The 18277-nt window shown below is 73.8% G+C and overlaps 2 protein-coding genes across 2 annotated transcripts; both read right to left on the bottom strand.

Annotated features, from left to right (window-relative positions):
• Positions 1–882: 882 nt before the first annotated feature.
• Positions 883–3108, bottom strand: LOC123370317 (transmembrane protein C16orf54-like). Its single transcript, XM_045016743.1, has 2 exons — positions 2846–3108; positions 883–2263 (listed from the first exon to the last, which is right to left on the bottom strand). The coding sequence occupies exon 2, from the start codon at positions 2248–2250 to the stop codon at positions 1759–1761; it is 492 nt and encodes a 163-aa protein (XP_044872678.1). The 5' UTR covers positions 2251–2263; positions 2846–3108; the 3' UTR covers positions 883–1758.
• A 5572-nt stretch (positions 3109–8680) lies between these two features.
• LOC123368186 (serine/threonine-protein kinase NLK2-like) lies at positions 8681–16934 on the bottom strand. Its single transcript, XM_045012755.1, has 11 exons — positions 16498–16934; positions 15084–15213; positions 14101–14156; positions 13449–13555; positions 13023–13108; positions 11568–11777; positions 11086–11187; positions 10747–10833; positions 9896–10097; positions 9358–9451; positions 8681–8999 (listed from the first exon to the last, which is right to left on the bottom strand). The coding sequence occupies exons 1-11, from the start codon at positions 16731–16733 to the stop codon at positions 8951–8953; spliced, it is 1359 nt and encodes a 452-aa protein (XP_044868690.1). The 5' UTR covers positions 16734–16934; the 3' UTR covers positions 8681–8950.
• Between the last annotated feature and the right edge of the window lie 1343 nt (positions 16935–18277).

Here is an 18277-nt window from a genome sequence, read left to right on the forward strand (position 1 = left end):
AGCTGGGAGAGAAACGATTCGCTGCTCAGTTCCCTATTTGGGGGTGGGTGGAGGGCGGGTGGCAGAAAAGGGACCTGGGGGGGGTTTGGGCCCAGAAATTCAGAGGAGGCGGCTGGGAGTGGGGGGTGGGGTATTTAGGAGAGGAAATGGGGGGCTGTGGAATAGGCTATGGGACATGGGGCCTGGCCCCACTAGGGGGCGCCGGCTCCCCCCGGCCCCAGGGCAGGGCCTGGCTGGCTCCGGGGGCCAGGAATGGGGGAGGGGCCTGTCCCCACTAGGGGGCGCTGGCTCCCCCTGGCCCCAGGGCAGGGCCTGGCTGGCTCCGGGGGCCGGGAATGGGGCGGGGGCCTGGCCCCCCAGGGGGCCGTGTTTGCGTCTAGGCACAGATCACAGACCCAGCCGTCCAGTCAAGAGCGAGAATCTTTACTGTGTGTCGGCCCCGGCCCGTTCGTGCCACACGCCGGCCCCCGAACGCCGAGCCCCCGGGGCGTGTCCTGGGCAGCCGAGGCCAAGCAGACGGGGGGGGGGGGGTCACGGGGTCCCCGGGCGCTGCCCTGGAGCTGCTCCCCACAAGCCAGGCAGGACTCTGGGAGCCTCCTCTCCCTCGGAGCAGCCTGTCTGCAGGGCAAGAAGCTCCCACGGCTTCACCTCCTGGGTCTCTCCTTGGAGCATTCAGCCTCCTCTGCCCCTCCGTGCGCTTCCCACAGCGAGTCCACCCAGGCGGGGTCCTGGGGGGCCACAGGGTCCTGCCCCCCCACTGCGCAGTCAGACGTGACTCTCAGCCAGCCAGTAACACAGAGGTTTATTCGACGACAGGAACAGGGTCTAACACAGAGCTTGTAGGTACCGCGAACGGGACCCCTCGGCCGGGTCCATTCTGGGGGGTGGGGAGCCCAGACCCCCGCCCTGGGGCTGCCCCCGTCTCCCCAGCCAGCTCCAAACTGAGACTCTCCAGCCCCCCTCTGGCCTTTGTCTCGTTCCCGGGCCAGGAGGCACCTGAGCACTTTGTTCTCCAGCACGTTCAGCCGGCACCTTGCGAACGGCACAGGGGAAACTGAGGCACCCACCCAGTGTTCACAGACATTCAGAACATTCCCACTTTGTCACAGGGGGCCAACGGGGGACACACCGAGCCCCCACCCAGGGGCTGTTAACGGAGCCAGGAGCTTCAGCCACTTGTCCGTAGCCCCGCGAACCGGCCGCTGGCAGAAATTCCCCATGTCCCATAGAGCAGCCCCTCTGTGCCCCACGGCAGGCTGGGGAGGTGGGGGGTGCAGGCCCCTCTGTGCCCCATGGCGGGCCGGGGAGGTGCAGGCCCCTCTGTGCCCCATGGCAGGCTGGGGGGGTGCAGGCCCCTCTGTGTCCCACGGCAGGCCGGGGAGGTGGGGGGTGCAGGCCCCTCTGTGCCCCACAGCAGGCCGGGGAGGCGGGGGGTTCAGGCCCCTCTGTGCCCCACGGCAGGCCGGGGAGGCGGGGGGTGCAGGCCCCTCTGTGCCCCATGGCAGGCTGGGGAGGCGGGGGGGGGGTGCAGGCCCCTCTGTGCCCCACGGCAGGCTGGGGAGGCGGGGGGTGCAGGCCCCTCTGTGCCCCACGGCAGGCTGGGGGGTGCAGGCCCCTCTGTGCCCCATGGCTGGGGACAGTGGGGGGGGTCCTCAACAGGCTTGTGCCCCCCCAATTTTCAAAGTGTCCCCCCAAAATCTCAGTTCTGCCCCAACATCCATGGGGTGAATCCTGCTTCTTGGGGGGGGGTCCCGGTGCTCACGGCCCCCTCCCCCCCCCGCGCCGGAAGAACTCGGAGATCTCCTGCAGGGTGACGTGGGGCTGGGCCCCCCAGGCCGGTGCCTCGGCGTCCCACAAGGCCGCGGTGCTGCCGGCGCTCTCCGGCGCCCCCGAGTGGACGCCGCTGGAGGTGCCGCTCCCGGCGCTGCCGGCGGGCGCCCGGTACCAGTCCTCGGCGCTGGGCGGGGGGCGCGGGATCCACAGGTCACCCGGCTCCGCCTGGGGGGCTCTGTCCTGCGGGGGCGGGGCCGCCGGCTCGATCCACAGCGCCCCGCCCCGGCGCCACACGCTGGGCACCGCCCGGGCCCGGGCCCCCCGGAAGAGCCGCTCGCCCAGCAGGGCCGCGAGCACCACGAAGAGGCCGGCCACCCCCGCCAGCGCCACCATGGGCCCCAGGCAGGCGGCGCAGGGCGGGGCGGGGGGCGGCGAAGGGGGCGGGAGCCGGGGGCTGGGGGGCAGAGACGGGGGCATCGTCGGCGATCGGCTGCGGAGAGAGGGGGGGGGAGATAAGTGGGGGGCTCCCGGGTGGGTGGGGGCGCCGGCTCTGACCCAGGCCTGGCTTAGGAGGGGGGCGGAGGGATGGGACACGGGGGTCTGGCCCCTCGGGGGGGCGCCGGCTCTGACCCAGGCCTGGCTTAGGAGGGGCCAGGAGGGATGGGACACGGGGGTCTGGCCCCTCGGGGGGGCGCCGGCTCTGACCCAGGCCTGGCTTAGGAGGGGCCAGGAGGGATGGGACACGGGGGTCTGGCCCCTCTGACCCAGGCCTGGCTTAGGAGGGGGGCGGAGGGATGGGACACGGGGGTCTGGCCCCTCGGGGGGGCGCCGGCTCTGACCCAGGCCTGGCTTAGCAGGGGGGCGGAGGGATGGGACACGGGGGTCTCCCAGCCAAGCTGCGCACAGGTTTGAGACAGGAAGTGACGGTGCCTCTGGGGGGCACCGGCTCTGGCCCGGCCCCAGGGCGGGGGACTGGGGGACTCGGGGGTGCGGGGGATGGGCTGGGGGCCTGTCCCCTCTGGGGGGGGGGGGCGCCGGCTCCGAAGGGGGGGCCGGGCCGCGGGTTACTCACGTCAAGGCTGGCAGCAGAGGGTGCCCGGTGCGCCAGCGGCTCGTGGGGGCTGGGCCGGGCGGTGCCCCATGGCTGGCGGGGGCCGTGGCGGGAGCCGGGCGCGGCTGGGGGGGGAAGTGGTCGATGCCGTGACGCTGCGTTTCCTGCCCGGAGCCGTTGGCGCAAATGACGCGATGGAAACAGCTTTCGGGGTGGGGAGAGGGGCTCAGCGGGGGGGTGCCCTGTCCTCAGAGCCCTGCGTGAACCCAGGCGTCCTGGCCAGCTCCCCGTTCAGACCCCTCCCTTCAGTCGCCTTCAGCGTCTCCGTCACTTCCTGTCTCAAACCTGTGTGCAGCTTGGCTGGGAGTTCACCGCCCGCCCCGCCCCAGAGGGGCCGCGTCCCAGCGCCGGGCGAGGGGTCCCCGTGTGCCCAGCCCCCCCCCCCGCCCCAGAGGGGCCGCGTCCCAGCGCCGGGTGAGGGGTCCCCATGTGCCCAGCGAGGGGACCCGGGGAGCCTCCTCACTCGGAGCCGGGGGGACCCGGGGAGCCTCCTCGCTCGGAGCCGGGGGGGGGCCCGGGGAGCCTCCTCGCTCGGAGCCGGGGGGGGGGGCTGGGAAGCCTCCTCGCTCGGAGCCGGGGGGACCCAGGGAGCCTCCTCGCTCGGAGCCGGGGGTGGGGGGACCCGGGGAGCCTCCTCGCTCGGAGCCGGGGGGGGGGCCCGGGGAGCCTCCTCGCTCGGAGCCGGGGGGGGGGCCCGGGGAGCCTCCTCTCTCGGAGCCGGGGGGACCCGGGGAGCCTCCTCGCTCGGAGCTGGGGGGGGGCCCGGGGAGCCTCCTCGCTCGGAGCCGGGGGGGGGGGCCTGGGGAGCCTCCTCTCTCTGAGCCGGGGGGACCCGGGGAGCCTCCTCGCTCGGAGCTGGGGGGGGGCCCGGGGAGCCTCCTCGCTCGGAGCCGGGGGGGGGGACCCGGGGAGCCTCCTCTCTCGGAGCCGGGGGGGGGGCCCGGGGAGCCTCCTCGCTCGGAGCCGGGGGGGGGCCCGGGGAGCCTCCTCGCTCGGAGCCGGGGGGGGGCCCGGGGAGCCTCCTCTCTCGGAGCCGGGGGGACCCGGGGAGCCTCCTCGCTCGGAGCCGGGGGGGGGGCCCGGGGCGCCTCCTCGCTCGGAGCCGGGGGGGGGCCCGGGGCGCCTCCTCGCTCGGAGCCGGGGGGGGGGGGACCCGGGGAGCCTCCTCGCTTGGAGCCGGGGGGGGGCCCGGGGGGCCTCCTCGCTCGGAGCCGGGGGGGGGGACCCGGGGAGCCTCCTCGCTCGGAGCGGTGCCGGAGCAGGGGCTGTCTGTGTGGGGGGGTTGGGGGAGTCGGGAGGACGTTAGGGGAGGGACAGGACCTGAGCCTGTAACCTGAGCTGGGGCGGGGGAGGTCGACACCTCTGCCCGGGGAGCTGGACAAAGGCAGGAGCCGAGTGGGGAGGGGGGGTCAGTGTCGGTTTGGGGCTGGGGGGGGGAGTTCAGGGGATCCTAGGCTGGGATCCAGGCCCCCTGAACCCCCAGAGGGGCCAGATCGAGGGGTCCTGGCCCTGCCCACGAGCTGGGCTGTATCCTGTGTCCAATAAACCACCTGTGTCACTGGCCGGCTGGGAGTCGCTGGGGGTCCCGGGCAGGGGGGGCAGGGCCGGACCCCCCCCACTCCCTGACAACTTAGCCCTCGGTAAGATCCATGGTGGTGAGGTGCCGAGCGCCCCCCAGCTTGTCCAGGAGCCCGTCCGGCCTGGGCATGGGGTGGGCATCGGACACGGTGATGGCATTGAGCTTCCGCTCGTCCCCGCAGAACCGGATCGACCCGTCCTGGGGGAGCAGCACCACCGGCGAGGCCCAGGGGCTGGCGGAGGCTGGATCACCCCCAAGGCCGGCATGGCCCTGACCTCCCTCTCCAGGTCCGGGGCAGGCTTCCCGGTGACCCGAAACGGGGGGCAGCGTCTCGGGGGGGGGGCCCCGGTCTGCACCCGGTGGACGGTCACATCAGTGCGCCCCGGCCGGCTGTGGGTGCAGATGCAGCCCCCCCCGGATCTCAGCCTGCTGGGCCGGGGCCAGCTGAGCCGAGAGGGGAATCGCCTCCAGGGGGGAGCCGGCCTGGTCCCGGGGCCGCAGGAACGGGCAGCGGCCGGACCAGCCCTTCTGCTCCCCCGGGCCCACCAAGCCCCGAGCTCAGCACCCCTGGGTCTCCGTCGGGGGGGCCTCCCCCTCCCCCTCCCCGAGGGGCTCCCCCCGCACCGCAGGGGTTGGGGCATCGGCCGGCTGAACCCGGGGGGGTGAGTTCAGTCCCTGGGGGCCACCTGGGGAGCCGGGGCAGAGACCAGCCCTGGGCCCTGCTAGTGAGGGCAGGGGCTGGACGCCAGGACTTCCGGGGTCCCGCCCGGCTCTAGGAGAGGGGGATATTCCCCCCCCCATTGCCAGCCCTGCGGGTGCTGGGCCACAAAGGGTTTCAGCATCGTCTGAACCCCTCCACCGGCCCGTTGGACTGGGGGGGGCAGGCCCGGGCCCGGGGGGGCCAGACCCCACCCCCCACGAGCCGCGGAGCCGGGCTGCCAGGACGTGGGACCCCTGGTCTGTCAGGACCTCGCTGGGGACCCCCCCCCCGGTGACACTGGTCTCTGCCTCGGGGCAGCGCGTAGCGAAATCCCCCCCCCCCCCCAGGCTGGATTCCTCCCCGCCCGGGTCCCCCTGCGGAGGGGCCCCGGCCACCGGCTGGAACGGCCCCGCTGAGCCGGGCGGGGGGCTCGGGGGCTTTACGCTTCTCCCGGCCTCCCCCACCCTCGGGCAGCGGTCGCGGGCCCTGCAGTGCTGCCAGAGGGGCCTGGCCCAGCGCCGGGCGAGGGGTCCCCGTGTGCCCAGCGCCCCCCACCCCACAGGGGCCTGGCCCAGCGCCGGGCGAGGGGTCCCCGTGTGCCCAGCCCCCCCCACCCCACAGGGTCCGTGTCCCAGTGCCGGGCGAGGGGTCCCCGTGTGCCCAGCCCCCCCCACCCCACAGGGGCCTGGCCCAGCGCCGGGCGAGGGGTCCCCGTGTGCCCAGCCCCCCCCATACCCAGAGGGGCCGGGTCCCAGCGCCGGGGGAGGGGTCCCCGTGTGCCCAGCCCCCCCCACCCCAGAGGGGCCTGTCCCAGTGCCAGGCCAGGGGTCCCCGTGTGCCCAGCCCCCCCCACCCCCCAGGGGCCGAGTCCCAGCGCCGGGCGAGGGGTCCCCGTGTGCCCAGCCCCCCCCACCCCACAGGGGCCGAGTCCCAGCGCCGGGCCAGGGGTCCCCGTGTGCCCAGCCCCCCCCATACCCAGAGGGGCCGGGTCCCAGCGCCGGGCGAGGGGTCCCCGTGTGCCCAGCCCCCCCCAAACCCAGAGGGGCCTGGCCCAGCGCCGGGCGAGGGGTCCCCGTGTGCCCAGCCCCCCCCCACCCCAGAGGGGCCTGGCCCAGTGCCGGGCGAGGGGTCCCCGTGTGCCCAGCCCCCCCCCCCCCACCGGGGCCTGGCCCAGCGCCGGGCGAGGGGTCCCCGTGTGCCCAGCCCCCCCCACCCCACCGGGGCCTGGCCCAGGGCCGGGCGAGGGGTCCCCGTGTGCCCAGCCCCCCCCCCCCCCCCAGGGGCCTGGCCCAGCGCCGGGCGAGGGGTCCCCGTGTGCCCAGCCCCCCCACCCCAGAGGGGCCGGTGGCCAGTGCCGGGGGAGGGGTCCCCGTGTGCCCAGCCCCCCCCCCCCCCCCGGGGCCGGGTCCCAGTGCCGGGGGAGGGGTCCCCGTGTGCCCAGCCCCCCCCACCCCCGAGGGGCCGGGTCCCAGCGCCGGGCGAGGGGTCCCCGTGTGCCCAGCCCCCCCCGCCCCAGAGGGGCCGGGTCCCAGCGCCGGGCGAGGGGTCCCCGTGTGCCCAGCCCCCCCCGCCCCAGAGGGGCCGGGTCCCAGCGCCGGGCGAGGGGTCCCCGTGTGCCCCGTACCCCCCCCCCGAGGGGCCGGGTCCCAGCGCCGGGCCAGGGGTCCCCGTGTGCCCAGCCCCCCACCCCAGAAGCAGCCGCATCCCAGCCGCGCGCCGGAAGGAAAGCCCGGCAGCGAACGCGCCAGCAGTTTAATGCTGGAACGTCCCAGCAGGTTCGATTAAATCAACAAAGCCCCCCCGGGCGGTTCAAGTTTCCAGGGTGTTTTCGGTCGCCCCCTTTGCAACGAAAAACCAGCGGGGAAAATTGGGGCAAAGCCGCAGCCCGGAGCCACCGAAACCCGAAATGTTGGGGGCGAGGTAGATTTGGGGAGCAGTGACTGAATACAAATTCCCAGCCTCTGCCAGCGGGGGGCGCTGTGGGGAGTGGGGGGGCTCCTGGGGGGAGGTCAGTGGTTGGGGGGCTGAAAAGGGGCCCCAGGGGTTGTTGGGGGGACGGTGGGGGTGGGAGGCAGGGCTGAGGAATTGGGGCGGCAGCAGGGGGCATTAAGGGGACTTGGGGGTGGGCTGTATTCACAGTGCAGACTTGGGAATTTGGGGGGGCGTGGGAGGGATTTGGGGCTCAAGGTAGGCTTGTTTCTGGTGCAGACTCAGAGACGTTCAGGGGTGCTTGGGGGCAGTTTTGGGGGTCATGTTTCCTGAGCAGCTGCAGGGGAAGCTAGGACAGGGGGCAGGTTCGGGGGGGCACTGACAGTGCAGATGCCGTGGAGTTTGGGGGGGCTCATCTTTCCATTGCAGAGACAGGGGAATTTGGGGTTGCTGAGGGGAGAGACGGGGAGTCTCCTTTCCAGTGCAGGCTCAAAGCAATTTGGGGGTGCAGTGGGGTTCATTTCCCAGTGCAGCCTCAGGGGGTTTGGGGGGTTCGGGGCGGGGGGCGTTTCCCAGTGCAGACTCAGGGGGTTGGGGGGTTGGGGGGGGCGTATTCCCAGTGCAGACTCAGGGGGTACGGGGGGGCTAATACCCAGTGCAAACTCAGGGGGTCCGGGGGGACGTATTCCCAGTGCAGACTCAGGGGGTTTGGGGGGTTGGGGGGGGCGTATTCCCAGTGCAGACTCAGGGGGTTTGGGGGGGCGTATTCCCAGTGCAGACTCCGGGGGTTTGGGGGGTTGGGGGGGCGTATTCCCAGTGCAGACTCAGGGGGTTTGGGGGGGCGTATTCCCAGTGCAGACTCAGGGGGTTGGGGGGGCGTATTCCCAGTGCAGACTCAGGGGGTTTGGGGGGTTGGGGGGGGCGTATTCCCAGTGCAGACTCAGGGGGTACGGGGGGACGTATTCCCATTGCAGACTCAGGGGGATTGGGGGGTTGGGGGGGGCGAAATCCCACAGCAGACTCAGGGGCTTTGGGGGGGCGTATTCCCAGTGCAGACTCAGGGGGTTGGGGGGGGCGTATTCCCAGTGCAGACTCAGGGGGTGGGGGGGTTGGGGGGGGCGTATTCCCAGTGCAGACTCAGGGGGTTTGGGGGGGCGTATTCCCAGTGCAGACTCAGGGGGTTGGGGGGGGCGTATTCCCAGTGCAGACTCAGGGGGTTTGGGGGGGCGTATTCCCAGTGCAGACTCAGGAGGTTGGGGGGGTTGGGGGGGCGTATTCCCAGTGCAGACTCAGGGGGTCCGGGGGGGGCGTATTCCCAGAGCAGACTCAGGGGGTCCGGGGGGGCGTATTCCCAGTGCAGACTCAGGGGGTCCGGGGGGGCGTATTCCCAGTGCAGACTCAGGGGGTTGGGGGGGCGTATTCCCAGTGCAGACTCAGGGGATTCGGGGGGGCTCGGGGGGGCGTATTCCCAGTGCAGACTCAGGGGATTCGGGGGGGCTCGGGGGGGCGTATTCCCAGTGCAGACTCAGGGGGTTTGGGGGGGCTCGGGGGGGCGTATTCCCAGTGCAGACTCAGGGGATTCGGGGGGGCTCGGGGGGGCGTATTCCCAGTGCAGACTCAGGGGATTCGGGGGGGCTCGGGGGGGCGTATTCCCAGTGCAGACTCAGGGGGTTGGGGGGTGCAGGGAGGTTCAGGGGGAACTCGAGGGTCCCTTTGATTTCAGGTTCGGGACCCTTGACTTTTCCCCAGCAGTTCAGCAGGCGATTCGGGGTCCGTCCCGCTGTGGCCGGGGGGCTCCAGCCCCCCCTTTCTCCTTCCATCTGGCCACCCCCGAACCCCAAAGCTGCTCCAGCCGCCTTCATCTCTCGTCCTTCTTGGAAGCTTTCGACGAATGCCAGGCCGTCGACCTGCGGGGGAACGAGGGGTCAAACCCAGCCGGGGGGCTGGCTGGGGAGCTGCGGGGAGCAGGGTGGGGGGCTGGTGAAGGTGCTGTGGGGCGGGATGGGGGGCTGGCTGTGGGTTGGAGCAGTGGGACACTGTGTGGCGGGCGCCATGGGGGGAGGTAGTGGGGGAGGCGTGGGGCGCAGGCTGGCGGGGGCGCTGTGGGATGGAGATGGGGGGGCACCGTGGGGCGCAGGCAGGCAGGTGCCGTGGGGCGGGGGGGCCATGGAGCAGAGGGGGGACGCTGTGGGGAGGAGCTGGGGATGCCGTGGGGCAGAGGGGGGACGCCGTGGGGCAGAGAGGGGGACGCCGTGGGGCACTCACCGGATGAAGGTTTTGAAGGCGGCCGAGTTGGGGTTGATGCACAGGGGGACCCGCGCCCCCTTCTGCTGCTCCAGGATGAAGCTGTGAACCAGCTCTGCAAGAGAGGGGGGCAGCTCCAGATCTGGGGGTCGCGGGGCAGAAATTCACTGTGGGGGGCTGGAGAGGGGGTCGGGGGAACAGATCCAAACCGGGGGGTCCCTTGTGGGGGTGGGCAGCGGCTGTGGGAGCCGGAGGGGGTCTGGGGGGGTTCATGTGAGGGGGGCTAGTGTTTGGGGGGACAGTGGGGGGTTTGGAGGGGGGTCAGGGCTTGGGGGTCACAGCAAGAGGTCCCAGGGGTGAGGGTCAGTTTTAGGGGGGCTGTGGGGGCCCCAGGGGTAGGTCGGTGTGTGGGGTGATGCGGGGGCACTGGGGGGCAGCAGGGGGTGAGGTCAGCCTGTGGGGGCACCGGGGGGCAGGGGGGCGGCGGGGGCCCTGGCGGGGGGCTCAGCATGCGGGGGCACCGGGGGGCACCGGGGGGGCAGGGGGCGGCGGGGGTCACCTTTGGCCTGCCCGACGGAGCGCAGGCCCCGCTCGTAGGCGTCGTCGAAGTGGGGGGCCGCGGCGGGGGGCTCGAACTCGCTGGCGTAGACGCGCCCCGAGCCCAGGCTGTGGCAGCAGCGGCACATGGACGTGTGGTAGCGGAGTCGCCCCTCCTGCAGGTACGGGTGAGCCAGCGCCGCCCGCGCCGAGAGCCGCCGCGCCTGCGAGAGCCAGCGTGGGACCCCGGCGTCCGGGGGGGACCCCAGCGCTCCCGGGGACCCCGGAGTCTGAACCCCCAGCGCTCCCGGGGACCCGGCGTCTGAGCCCCAGCGCTCCCGGGGACCCGGCGTCTGAGCCCCCAGCGCTCCCGGGGACCCCGGCAGCCGGGGGGGACCCCAGAGCTCCCAGGGACCCCGGAGTCTGAACCCCCAGTGCTCCAATCTGAACCCCCAGCGCTCCCGGGGACCCCAGAGTCTGAACCCCCAGCGCTCCCAGGGATCCCGGAATCTGAACCCCCAGTGCTCCCAGGGACCCCGGCGTCCAGGGGGAATCCCAGTGCTCCCAGGGACCCTGGCGTCCGGGCAGGGAACCCCAGTGCTCCCAGGGACTCCAGCATCTGGTGGGGAGGACCCCCAGTGCTCCCAGGGATGGGGAGGGACCCAGGCATCCGGGCGAGGACCCCCAGCGCTCCCAGGGATGGGGAAGGGACCCTGGCATCCGGGCAGGGAACCCCCAGTGCTCCCAGGGACAGGGAGGGGACCCAGGCATCCGGGCGAGGACCCCCAGCGCTCCCAGGGATCCAGGTGTCCGGGTGGGGTCCCCCAGCACTCCCAGGGATGGGAAAGGGACCCTGGTGTCCGGGTGACTCACGGGGTCGAAGACCAGCAGGCGGCAGAGCAGGTGAACGGCCTCGTGGGTCGCCTCCCCCGAGAGCAGATGCAGCACGGACAGCGCGGGCTGGGGGACACGGAGCCTGAGTGGGGCTCCCCTCCCCCGGGTCCCCCAATCGCCCCCGGCCCAGCCCCCACTTCCCCAGTCCAGCCCCCCAATTCCAGCCCCCCACTTCCCCCGGCCCAGCCCCCCAATTCCAGCCCCCCACTTCTCCCGGCCCAGCCCCGATTCCAGTCCCCCACTTCTCCCAGTGCCCCGATCCCAGCCCCCGCTTCCCCCTGCCAGCCCCGACTGCCCCCAGCCCCCCCCGGGGCTCACCGGTTTGTGGGCGCCCCGCAGCACGTGGGTCCGGGCCCCCTCGCAGGCCGAGCGCAGGGCGTGGGGCGGGGGGGTGCCGAGGAGGTCTGTGATCAGGTCCAGCTGCAGGGTGTTGGGGGGGGAGTTAATGGGGGGTGCGAGAGCCTCCCCCCATGCAACCCACCCCCCACTAGCCCCTCCCTCCACCTCTCCTCCCCCACCTCCCCTCCTCTCCCCCCCCGATCCCCTCCCCCCTGGCTGCCCCGCCGGCCCCCCTCCTGATCCCCTCCCCCCCAGGTGCCCCGCCGGCCCCCCCCCCCGATCCCCTCCCCCCTGGCTGCCCCGCCGGCCCCCCCCCCCGATCCCCTCCCCCCTGGCTGCCCCGCCGGCCCCCCCCGATCCCCTCCCCCCCCCGGTGCCCCGCCGGCCCCCATCCCGATCCCCTCCCCCCCGGCTGCCCCCCCTCCCGATCCCCTCCCCCCTGGCTGCCCCGCCGGCCCCACCTGCTGGATGGGGCTGGAGCCCTGGAAGAGGACGCGCCGGCCGAGCAGCTCGGCGAAGATGCAGCCGACGGCCCAGAGGTCGATGGGGGGGCCGTAGTGGGGGGTCCCCATGAGGATCTCGGGGGCCCGGTAGTACTGGGTCACCACCTCCTGCGTCATGGGCTGCCCCTCGTCCGGCTCCTCCAGCCGCGCCAGCCCGAAGTCGCAGATCTGCCGTGGGCAGGGGGTGAGCCCGGACGCCTGGGTCCCCCGCCCAGCCCCTCCCCCACTGCCTGGGAACGCTGCGGGGAGCCCGACCCGGACGCTTGGGTCCCCTGCCCATTTCAGATTCTGGGGAGCACTAGGGGCCCCCTAGTGGAACAGTCCCGGACGCCTGGGTCCCTTTCCCCGTCCGGTGTCTGGGAGCCGTCCCCCCGGACGCCCGGGTCCCTTTCCCCGTCCGGTGTCTGGGAGCCGTCCCCCCGGACGCCCGGGTCCCTTTCCCCGTCCGGTGTCTGGGAGCCGTCCCCCCGGACGCCCGGGTCCCTTTCCCCGTCCGGTGTCTGGGAGCCGTCCCCCCGGACGCCCGGGTCCCTTTCCCCGTCCGGTGTCTGGGAGCCGTCCCCCCGGACGCCCGGGTCCCTTTCCCCGTCCGGTGTCTGGGAGCCATCCCCCCGGACGCCCGGGTCCCTTTCCCCGTCCGGTGTCTGGGGGCCCTCCCCCCGGACGCCCGGGTCCCTTTCCCCGTCCGGTGTCTGGGAGCCGTCCCCCCGGATGCCTGGGTCCCTTTCCCCGTCCGGTGTCTGGGAGCCGTCCCCCCGGATCCCTTTCCCCGTCCGGTGTCTGGGGGCCCTCCCCCCGGACGCCTGGGTCCCTTTCCCCGTCCGGTGTCTGGGGGCCCTCCCCCCGGACGCCTGGGTCCCTTTCCCCGTCCGGTGTCTGGGAGCCGTCCCCCCGGATGCCCGGGTCCCTTTCCCCGTCCGGTGTCTGGGAGCCGTCCCCCCGGATGCCTGGGTCCCTTTCCCCGTCCGGTCTCTGGGAGCCGTCCCCCCGGATGCCTGGGTCCCTTTCCCTGTCCGGTGTCTGGGAGCCGTCCCCCCGGATGCCTGGGTCCCTTTCCCCGTCCGGTGTCTGGGAGCCGTCCCCCCGGATGCCTGGGTCCCTTTCCCTGTCCGGTCTCTGGGAGCCGTCCCCCCGGACGCCTGGGTCCCTTTCCCCGTCCGGTGTCTGGGAGCCGTCCCCCCGGATGCCCGGGTCCCTTTCCCCGTCCGGTGTCTGGGAGCCGTCCCCCCGGATGCCTGGGTCCCTTTCCCCGTCCGGTGTCTGGGAGCCGTCCCCCCGGATCCCTTTCCCCGTCCGGTGTCTGGGGGCCCTCCCCCCGGACGCCTGGGTCCCTTTCCCTGTCCGGTGTCTGGGGGCCGTCCCCCCGGACGCCTGGGTCCCCTCCCAGAGGCTGAGGGGCTGGGGGGGTCTCACCTTGAGGATGCAGTTGCTGTTCACCAGCAGGTTCCCCGGCTTGATGTCCCGATGGAGCACGCCGGCCGAGTGCAAGTATTTCAGCCCTGGGGGAGGGGGCAGCGTTGGGGGGGGCTGGGATTGGGACCCCCAACCTGCCCTTCTCCCTGCTCAGGGATCCCCCCAGGACCCCCGCCCGTGCCGAGAGAAGCGGGGGAGGGGCCGGTGACGTACGGGGGGACGCCGGGTGGCCGGGGGAGGGGAGTGCCCTGGGGACGGGGTTTCGGGGCGGCTGAGGATGGATATTTGGGGGCCCCTGAGAACGGGGACGTTTCGGGGGCTGTGGGGCCTGGGGAGACTGGGGGTGTCTGGGAGGCTCTGGGGGAACGTGGGGGGTTTGGGGGGGTTCTGGGGTCCCGGGGGGGGTTGGGGGGGGCCGGGTCTCACCGCGCAGGATCTGGTAGAGAAAGACCTTGATGTGCTCGGCGCTCAGCGGCTGGGGGGACACGATCACCTTGTGCAGGTCGCTCTGCATCAGCTCCGTCAGCACGTAGCTACCGCCGGGGGTCAAGGGCGGGCTCGGGGGGCAGAGCCCCATGGCCCCCAGCTCCCCTCCCCCCCAGCTCCCAGCCCCCAGAGCCCCCCCCGCCCAGCTCCCCTCCCCCAGAGCCCCAGCCCTCCCCTCCGTCAGCACGTAGCTACCGCCGGGGGTCAAGGGTGCGGCTCGGGGGGCAGAGCCCCATGGCCCCCAGCTCCCCTCCCCCCCAGCTCCCAGCCCCCCCAGCTCCCAGCCCCCAGAGTCCCCCCCGCCCAGCTCCCCTCCCCCAGAGCCCCAGCCCTCCCCTCCGTCAGCACGTAGCAGAGCCCCATGCCCCCCCAGGCCCCTCTGCCACGGCCCCCTAGCTCCCCACAGCCGCCCAGCTCCCCTCCCCCACAGCCCCAGCCCTCCCCTCCGTCAGCAGGTGGCTATGAGGGCGCCCCGATAAGCCCCACTCCCCCCAGACCCCTAACCACCCCCGGCACCTCCTGTTGCCGCCGGTTACCCCCCAGGGCAGCCCCCCCACGGCTCCCCCGCCCCTCCCCCACGGGGGGCGGATACATCTCCTCGAAGCAGTCGATCTGGGGGGGCTGCAGGATATCCATTGCCGACAGCACCTGAGGGGCCCGGGGGGTGAGACCCCAGATACCCCCACAGGGTCCCAGAGCCAGCCCCACGGCAGCCCCCCGCCCCCCACTGCAACCCCCAGCCCCACGGCAGCCCCCCGCCCCCCACTGCAACCCCCAGCCCCACGGCAGCCCCCCGCCCCCACTGCAACCCCCAGCCCCACGGCAGCCCCCCGCCCGCCACTGCAACCCCCAGCCCCATTGCAGCCCCCCCCACCCCCCACTGCAACCCCCAGCCCCGCGGCAGCCCCCCGCCCCCACTGCAACCCCCAGCCCCACGGCAGCCCCCCCACCCCCACTGCAACCCCCAGCCCCATTGCAGCTCCCCCTACCCCCAACTGCTTCACCAGCCCCCAGGCAGCGCGCCGCCCCCCACTCCAACCCCAGCCCCACGGCAGCCCCCCGCCCCCACTGCAACCCCCAGCCCCACGGCAGCCCCCCGCCCGCCACTGCAACCCCCAGCCCCATTGCAGCCCCCCCCGCCCCCCTCTGAAACCCCCAGCCCCACGGCAGCCCCCCGCCCCCCACTGCAACCCCCAGCCCCACGGCAGCCCCCCGCCCCCACTGCAACCCCCAGCCCCACGGCAGCCCCCCGCCCGCCACTGCAACCCCCCGCCCCATTGCAGCCCCCCCCCCCCCCCACTGCAACCCCGCGCCACTCCTCAGCCCCCCGCGCCCTCTGCAAACCCCAGCCCCACGGCAGCCCCCCGCCCGCCACTGCAACCCCCAGCCCCATTGCAGCTCCCCCTACCCCCCACTGCAACCCCCAGCCCCACGGCAGCCCCCCCCGCTTCATAAACGCCCCCCCACCCATAGCCCCCACCGCAACCCCCATGTTCCGCAGCCCCCCACAAACCCTCCCTATCACCCCCCATCCTGGCGCCAGAGCCCCCCCAAACTCCCCCCCCCCCGTCTCACGTTCTCATGTTTGAAGTAACAGAGCATCCTGAGTTCCCGAAAAACCCGTTTGCAGGAGACGAGATTCTGGAAAACGTTCGGCATCTTCTTCAGCGCGACCCGCTTCCCATCCCGGGGGTCCGTCACCGACCTGGGCAGAGACAGGGTGCCCCTCACTCCCGACCCGCAGCCCCCGCACCCCCCTAGCTCTGCCGGTGCCCCTCACTCCCGACCCGCAGCCCCCGCATCCCCCTAGCTCTGCCGGTGCCCCTCACTCCTGACCCGCAGCCCCCGGCCCCCAGGTCTGCCTGTGCCCCTCACTCCCGACCCGCAGCCCCCGCACCCCCCTAGCTCTGCCGGTGCCCCTCACTCCTGACCCGCAGCCCCCGGCCCCCAGGTCTGCCGGTGCCCCTCACTCCCGACCCGCAGCCCCTTCCCCCCCAGCCCTGCCGGTGCCCCTCACTCCCGACCCGCATCCCCCCGACCCCCCCAGCTCTGCCGGTGCCCCTCACTCCCGACCCGCATCCCCCCGACCCCCCCAGCTCTGCCGGTGCCCCTCACTCCCGACCCGCATCCCCCCGACCCCCCCAGCTCTGCCGGTGCCCCTCACTCCCGACCCGCAGCCCCCGGCCCCCCAGCTCTGCTGGTGCCCCTCACTCCCGACCCGCAGTCCCCTGCGCCCCCAGCTCTGCCAGTGCCCCTCACTCCCGACCCGCAGCCCCTGCTAGCCCAGCCCTGCCCCCCCCCCGCTCTGCCGGTGCCCCTCACTCCTGACCCGCAGCCCCCGGCCCCCCCAGCTCTGCCGGTGCCCCTCACTCCCGACCCGCAGCCCCTGCTAGCCCAGCCCTGCCCGCCCCCAGCTCTGCCGGTGCCCCTCCCGCCTGACCCGCAGCTCCCGGCCCCCCATGCTCTGCAGGTGCCCCTCACTCCTGACCCGCAGCCCCCGGCCCCCCAGCTCTGCCGGTGCCCCTCACTCCCGACCCGCAGCCCCTGCTAGCCCAGCCCTGCCCCCCCCCAGCTCTGCCGGTGCCCCTCACTCCTGACCCGCAGCCCCCGGCCCCCCCAGCTCTGCCGGTGCCCCTCACTCCTGACCCGCAGCCCCCCCCCCAGCTCTGCCGGTGCCCCTCACTCCCGACCCGCAGCCCCTGCTCGCCCAGCCCTGCCGCCCCCCAGCTCTGCCGGTGCCCCTCACTCCTGTCCCGCAGCCCCCGGCCCCCCCAGCTCTGCCGGTGCCCCTCACTCCCGACCCGCAGCCCCTGCTAGCCCAGCCCTGCCCCCCCCCAGCTCTGCCGGTGCCCCTCACTCCTGACCCGCAGCCCCCGGCCCCCCCAGCTCTGCCGGTGCCCCTCACTCCTGACCCGCAGCCCCCGGCCCCCCAGCTCTGCCGGTGCCCCTCACTCCCGCCCGGCAGCCCCCCCAGACCCTCCGCTCTCACCACACAACCCCGAAGGCGCCGTAGCCGATGGGTCGATCCGGTTCGGGCTGCACCGTCTTTGGGGCGGGCGCCGGCGGGGTCTGGGGTGCCCCCCCCTGCACCCCAGTGGGGCAGTAGCGTTTCTGGGGCGCCCCCAGCCCCGCTGCCAGGGGGGGCTGGATCAGCCCGGTCAGCGCCCCCAGGACGTTGCTGCAGAGCTGGGGCTGGAGCGCGGGGCTGGGGCCCTGGAAGGCCATTGGGGGGCAGCTGCGGGGGTCGGGGGGGCTGGAGCCGGAAGGCCGGAGCGGAGGGTTGGGGGATGGGATGACAGGCAGAGCCTAACGGGGCGGGGGGGCTGCTGGGAGTATGGGGGTGTCTGGGGGAGTGGGCAGGATGCGGCGGGGCTGGGGTGGGAACTGGGGGGCCTAGGAATTGGGGGGCGGTGGGGCAGGGATTTGGGGGCAGGGATTTGGGGGGCTGAGGGGCAGGGAAGGGGGGCGGTGGGGCAGGGATTTGGGGGCAGGGATTTGGGGGGCTGAGGGGCAGGGATTTGGGGGGAGGTGGGGCAGGGATTTGGGGGCAGGGAATTGGGGGGCGGTGGGGCAGGGATTTGGGGGCAGGGATTTGGGGGGCGGTGGGGCAGGGATTTGGGGGCAGGGATTTTGGGGGCTGAGGGACAGGGAATTGGGGGGCGGTGGGGCAGGGATTTGGGGGCAGGGATTTGGGGGGCTGAGGGGCAGGGAATTGGGGGGCGGTGGGGCAGGGATTTGGGGGGCTGAGGGGCAGGGAAGGGGGGCTCTGGATGTGTCGGGGCAGAGAAGCTGGCGGCCGGGGCTGCACTTGAAGACCCTACTGTAAACAATCCCGGCTGGGCTGGGGGGGCAGGGCGGAGATCGGGGGCACAGGCCCCCCCAGGACTGAAATCGCACCCATCCCCCCAAGCCCGGGGGCGGGGCGCAGGGCTGGGGGCGCGGGGGGGGCGGAGTGCCGGGGGGGGCCGGGGGGTCCCCCCGCGATGGGCTCCGGGAGCGGCCCCAGGCCCGCGGCGGCGAAGGGAGGCGGCGGCTCCGGCTGGTCCTTTGTTAAAGGCAACGGCGGGGGGGGGGGGGGGGGGGGGGAGGGAGGAAGACTCCGCCCAGCTGGGAAAAATCCCCCGGACAGAAATCGGGGGGGAGGGGGCATGAGGGTGTGTGTGTGGGGGGGGGATAGATAGAGGGGGTGTGTGGAGCTGGGGGGGTGGATAGAAGGGGGCTGGGTGGGGCTGGGGGGGTGGATAGAAGGGGGCTGGGTGGGGGTGGGTGAATGGGGGGGTGGGATAGATGGGGGCTGTGTGGGGCTGGGGGGGTGGATAGAAGGGGGCTGTGTGGCGCTGGGGGGGGCTGGGGGTGGATAGAAGGGGCTGGGTGGGTGAATGGGGGGGTGGATAGAAGGGGGCTGGGTGGGGCTGGGGGGTGGATGGATAGATGGGGGGCTGTGTGGGGCTGGGGGGGTGGATAGATGGGGGGCTGGGTGGGGCTGGGGGGGTGGATAGAAGGGGGCTGGGTGGGGGTGGGGGGGTGGATAGAAGGGGCTGGGTGGGGATGGGTGAATGGGGGGGTGGATAGAAGGGGGCTGGGTGGGGGTGGGGGGGTGGATGGATAGATGGGGGCTGTGTGGGGCTGGGGGGTGGATAGAAGGGGGCTGGGTGGGGGTGGGGGTGGGGGGGTGGATGGATAGATGGGGGCTGTGTGGGGCTGGGGGGGGGTGGGGGGGTGGATGGATAGATGGGGGGCTGTGTGGGGCTGGGGGGGTGGATAGATGG

Source organism: Mauremys mutica, chromosome 4, assembly GCF_020497125.1.
Source record: "Mauremys mutica isolate MM-2020 ecotype Southern chromosome 4, ASM2049712v1, whole genome shotgun sequence".
NCBI classification, from domain to species: Eukaryota; Metazoa; Chordata; order Testudines; family Geoemydidae; genus Mauremys; species Mauremys mutica.

Coding starts and splice junctions, on each gene's coding strand:
- LOC123370317 (XM_045016743.1), bottom strand. CDS start 2,250: ATGCCCCCGTCTCTGCCCCCCAGCCCCCGGCTCCCGCCCCCTTCGCCG.
- LOC123368186 (XM_045012755.1), bottom strand. CDS start 16,733: ATGGCCTTCCAGGGCCCCAGCCCCGCGCTCCAGCCCCAGCTCTGCAGC. Junction 15,214..16,497: donor GGCGCCTTCGGGGTTGTGTG/GTGAGAGCGGAG, acceptor GTCTCTGCCCAG/GTCGGTGACGGACCCCCGGG. Junction 13,556..14,100: donor ATCGACTGCTTCGAGGAGAT/GTATCCGCCCCC, acceptor CCCCGGCGGTAG/CTACGTGCTGACGGAGCTGA.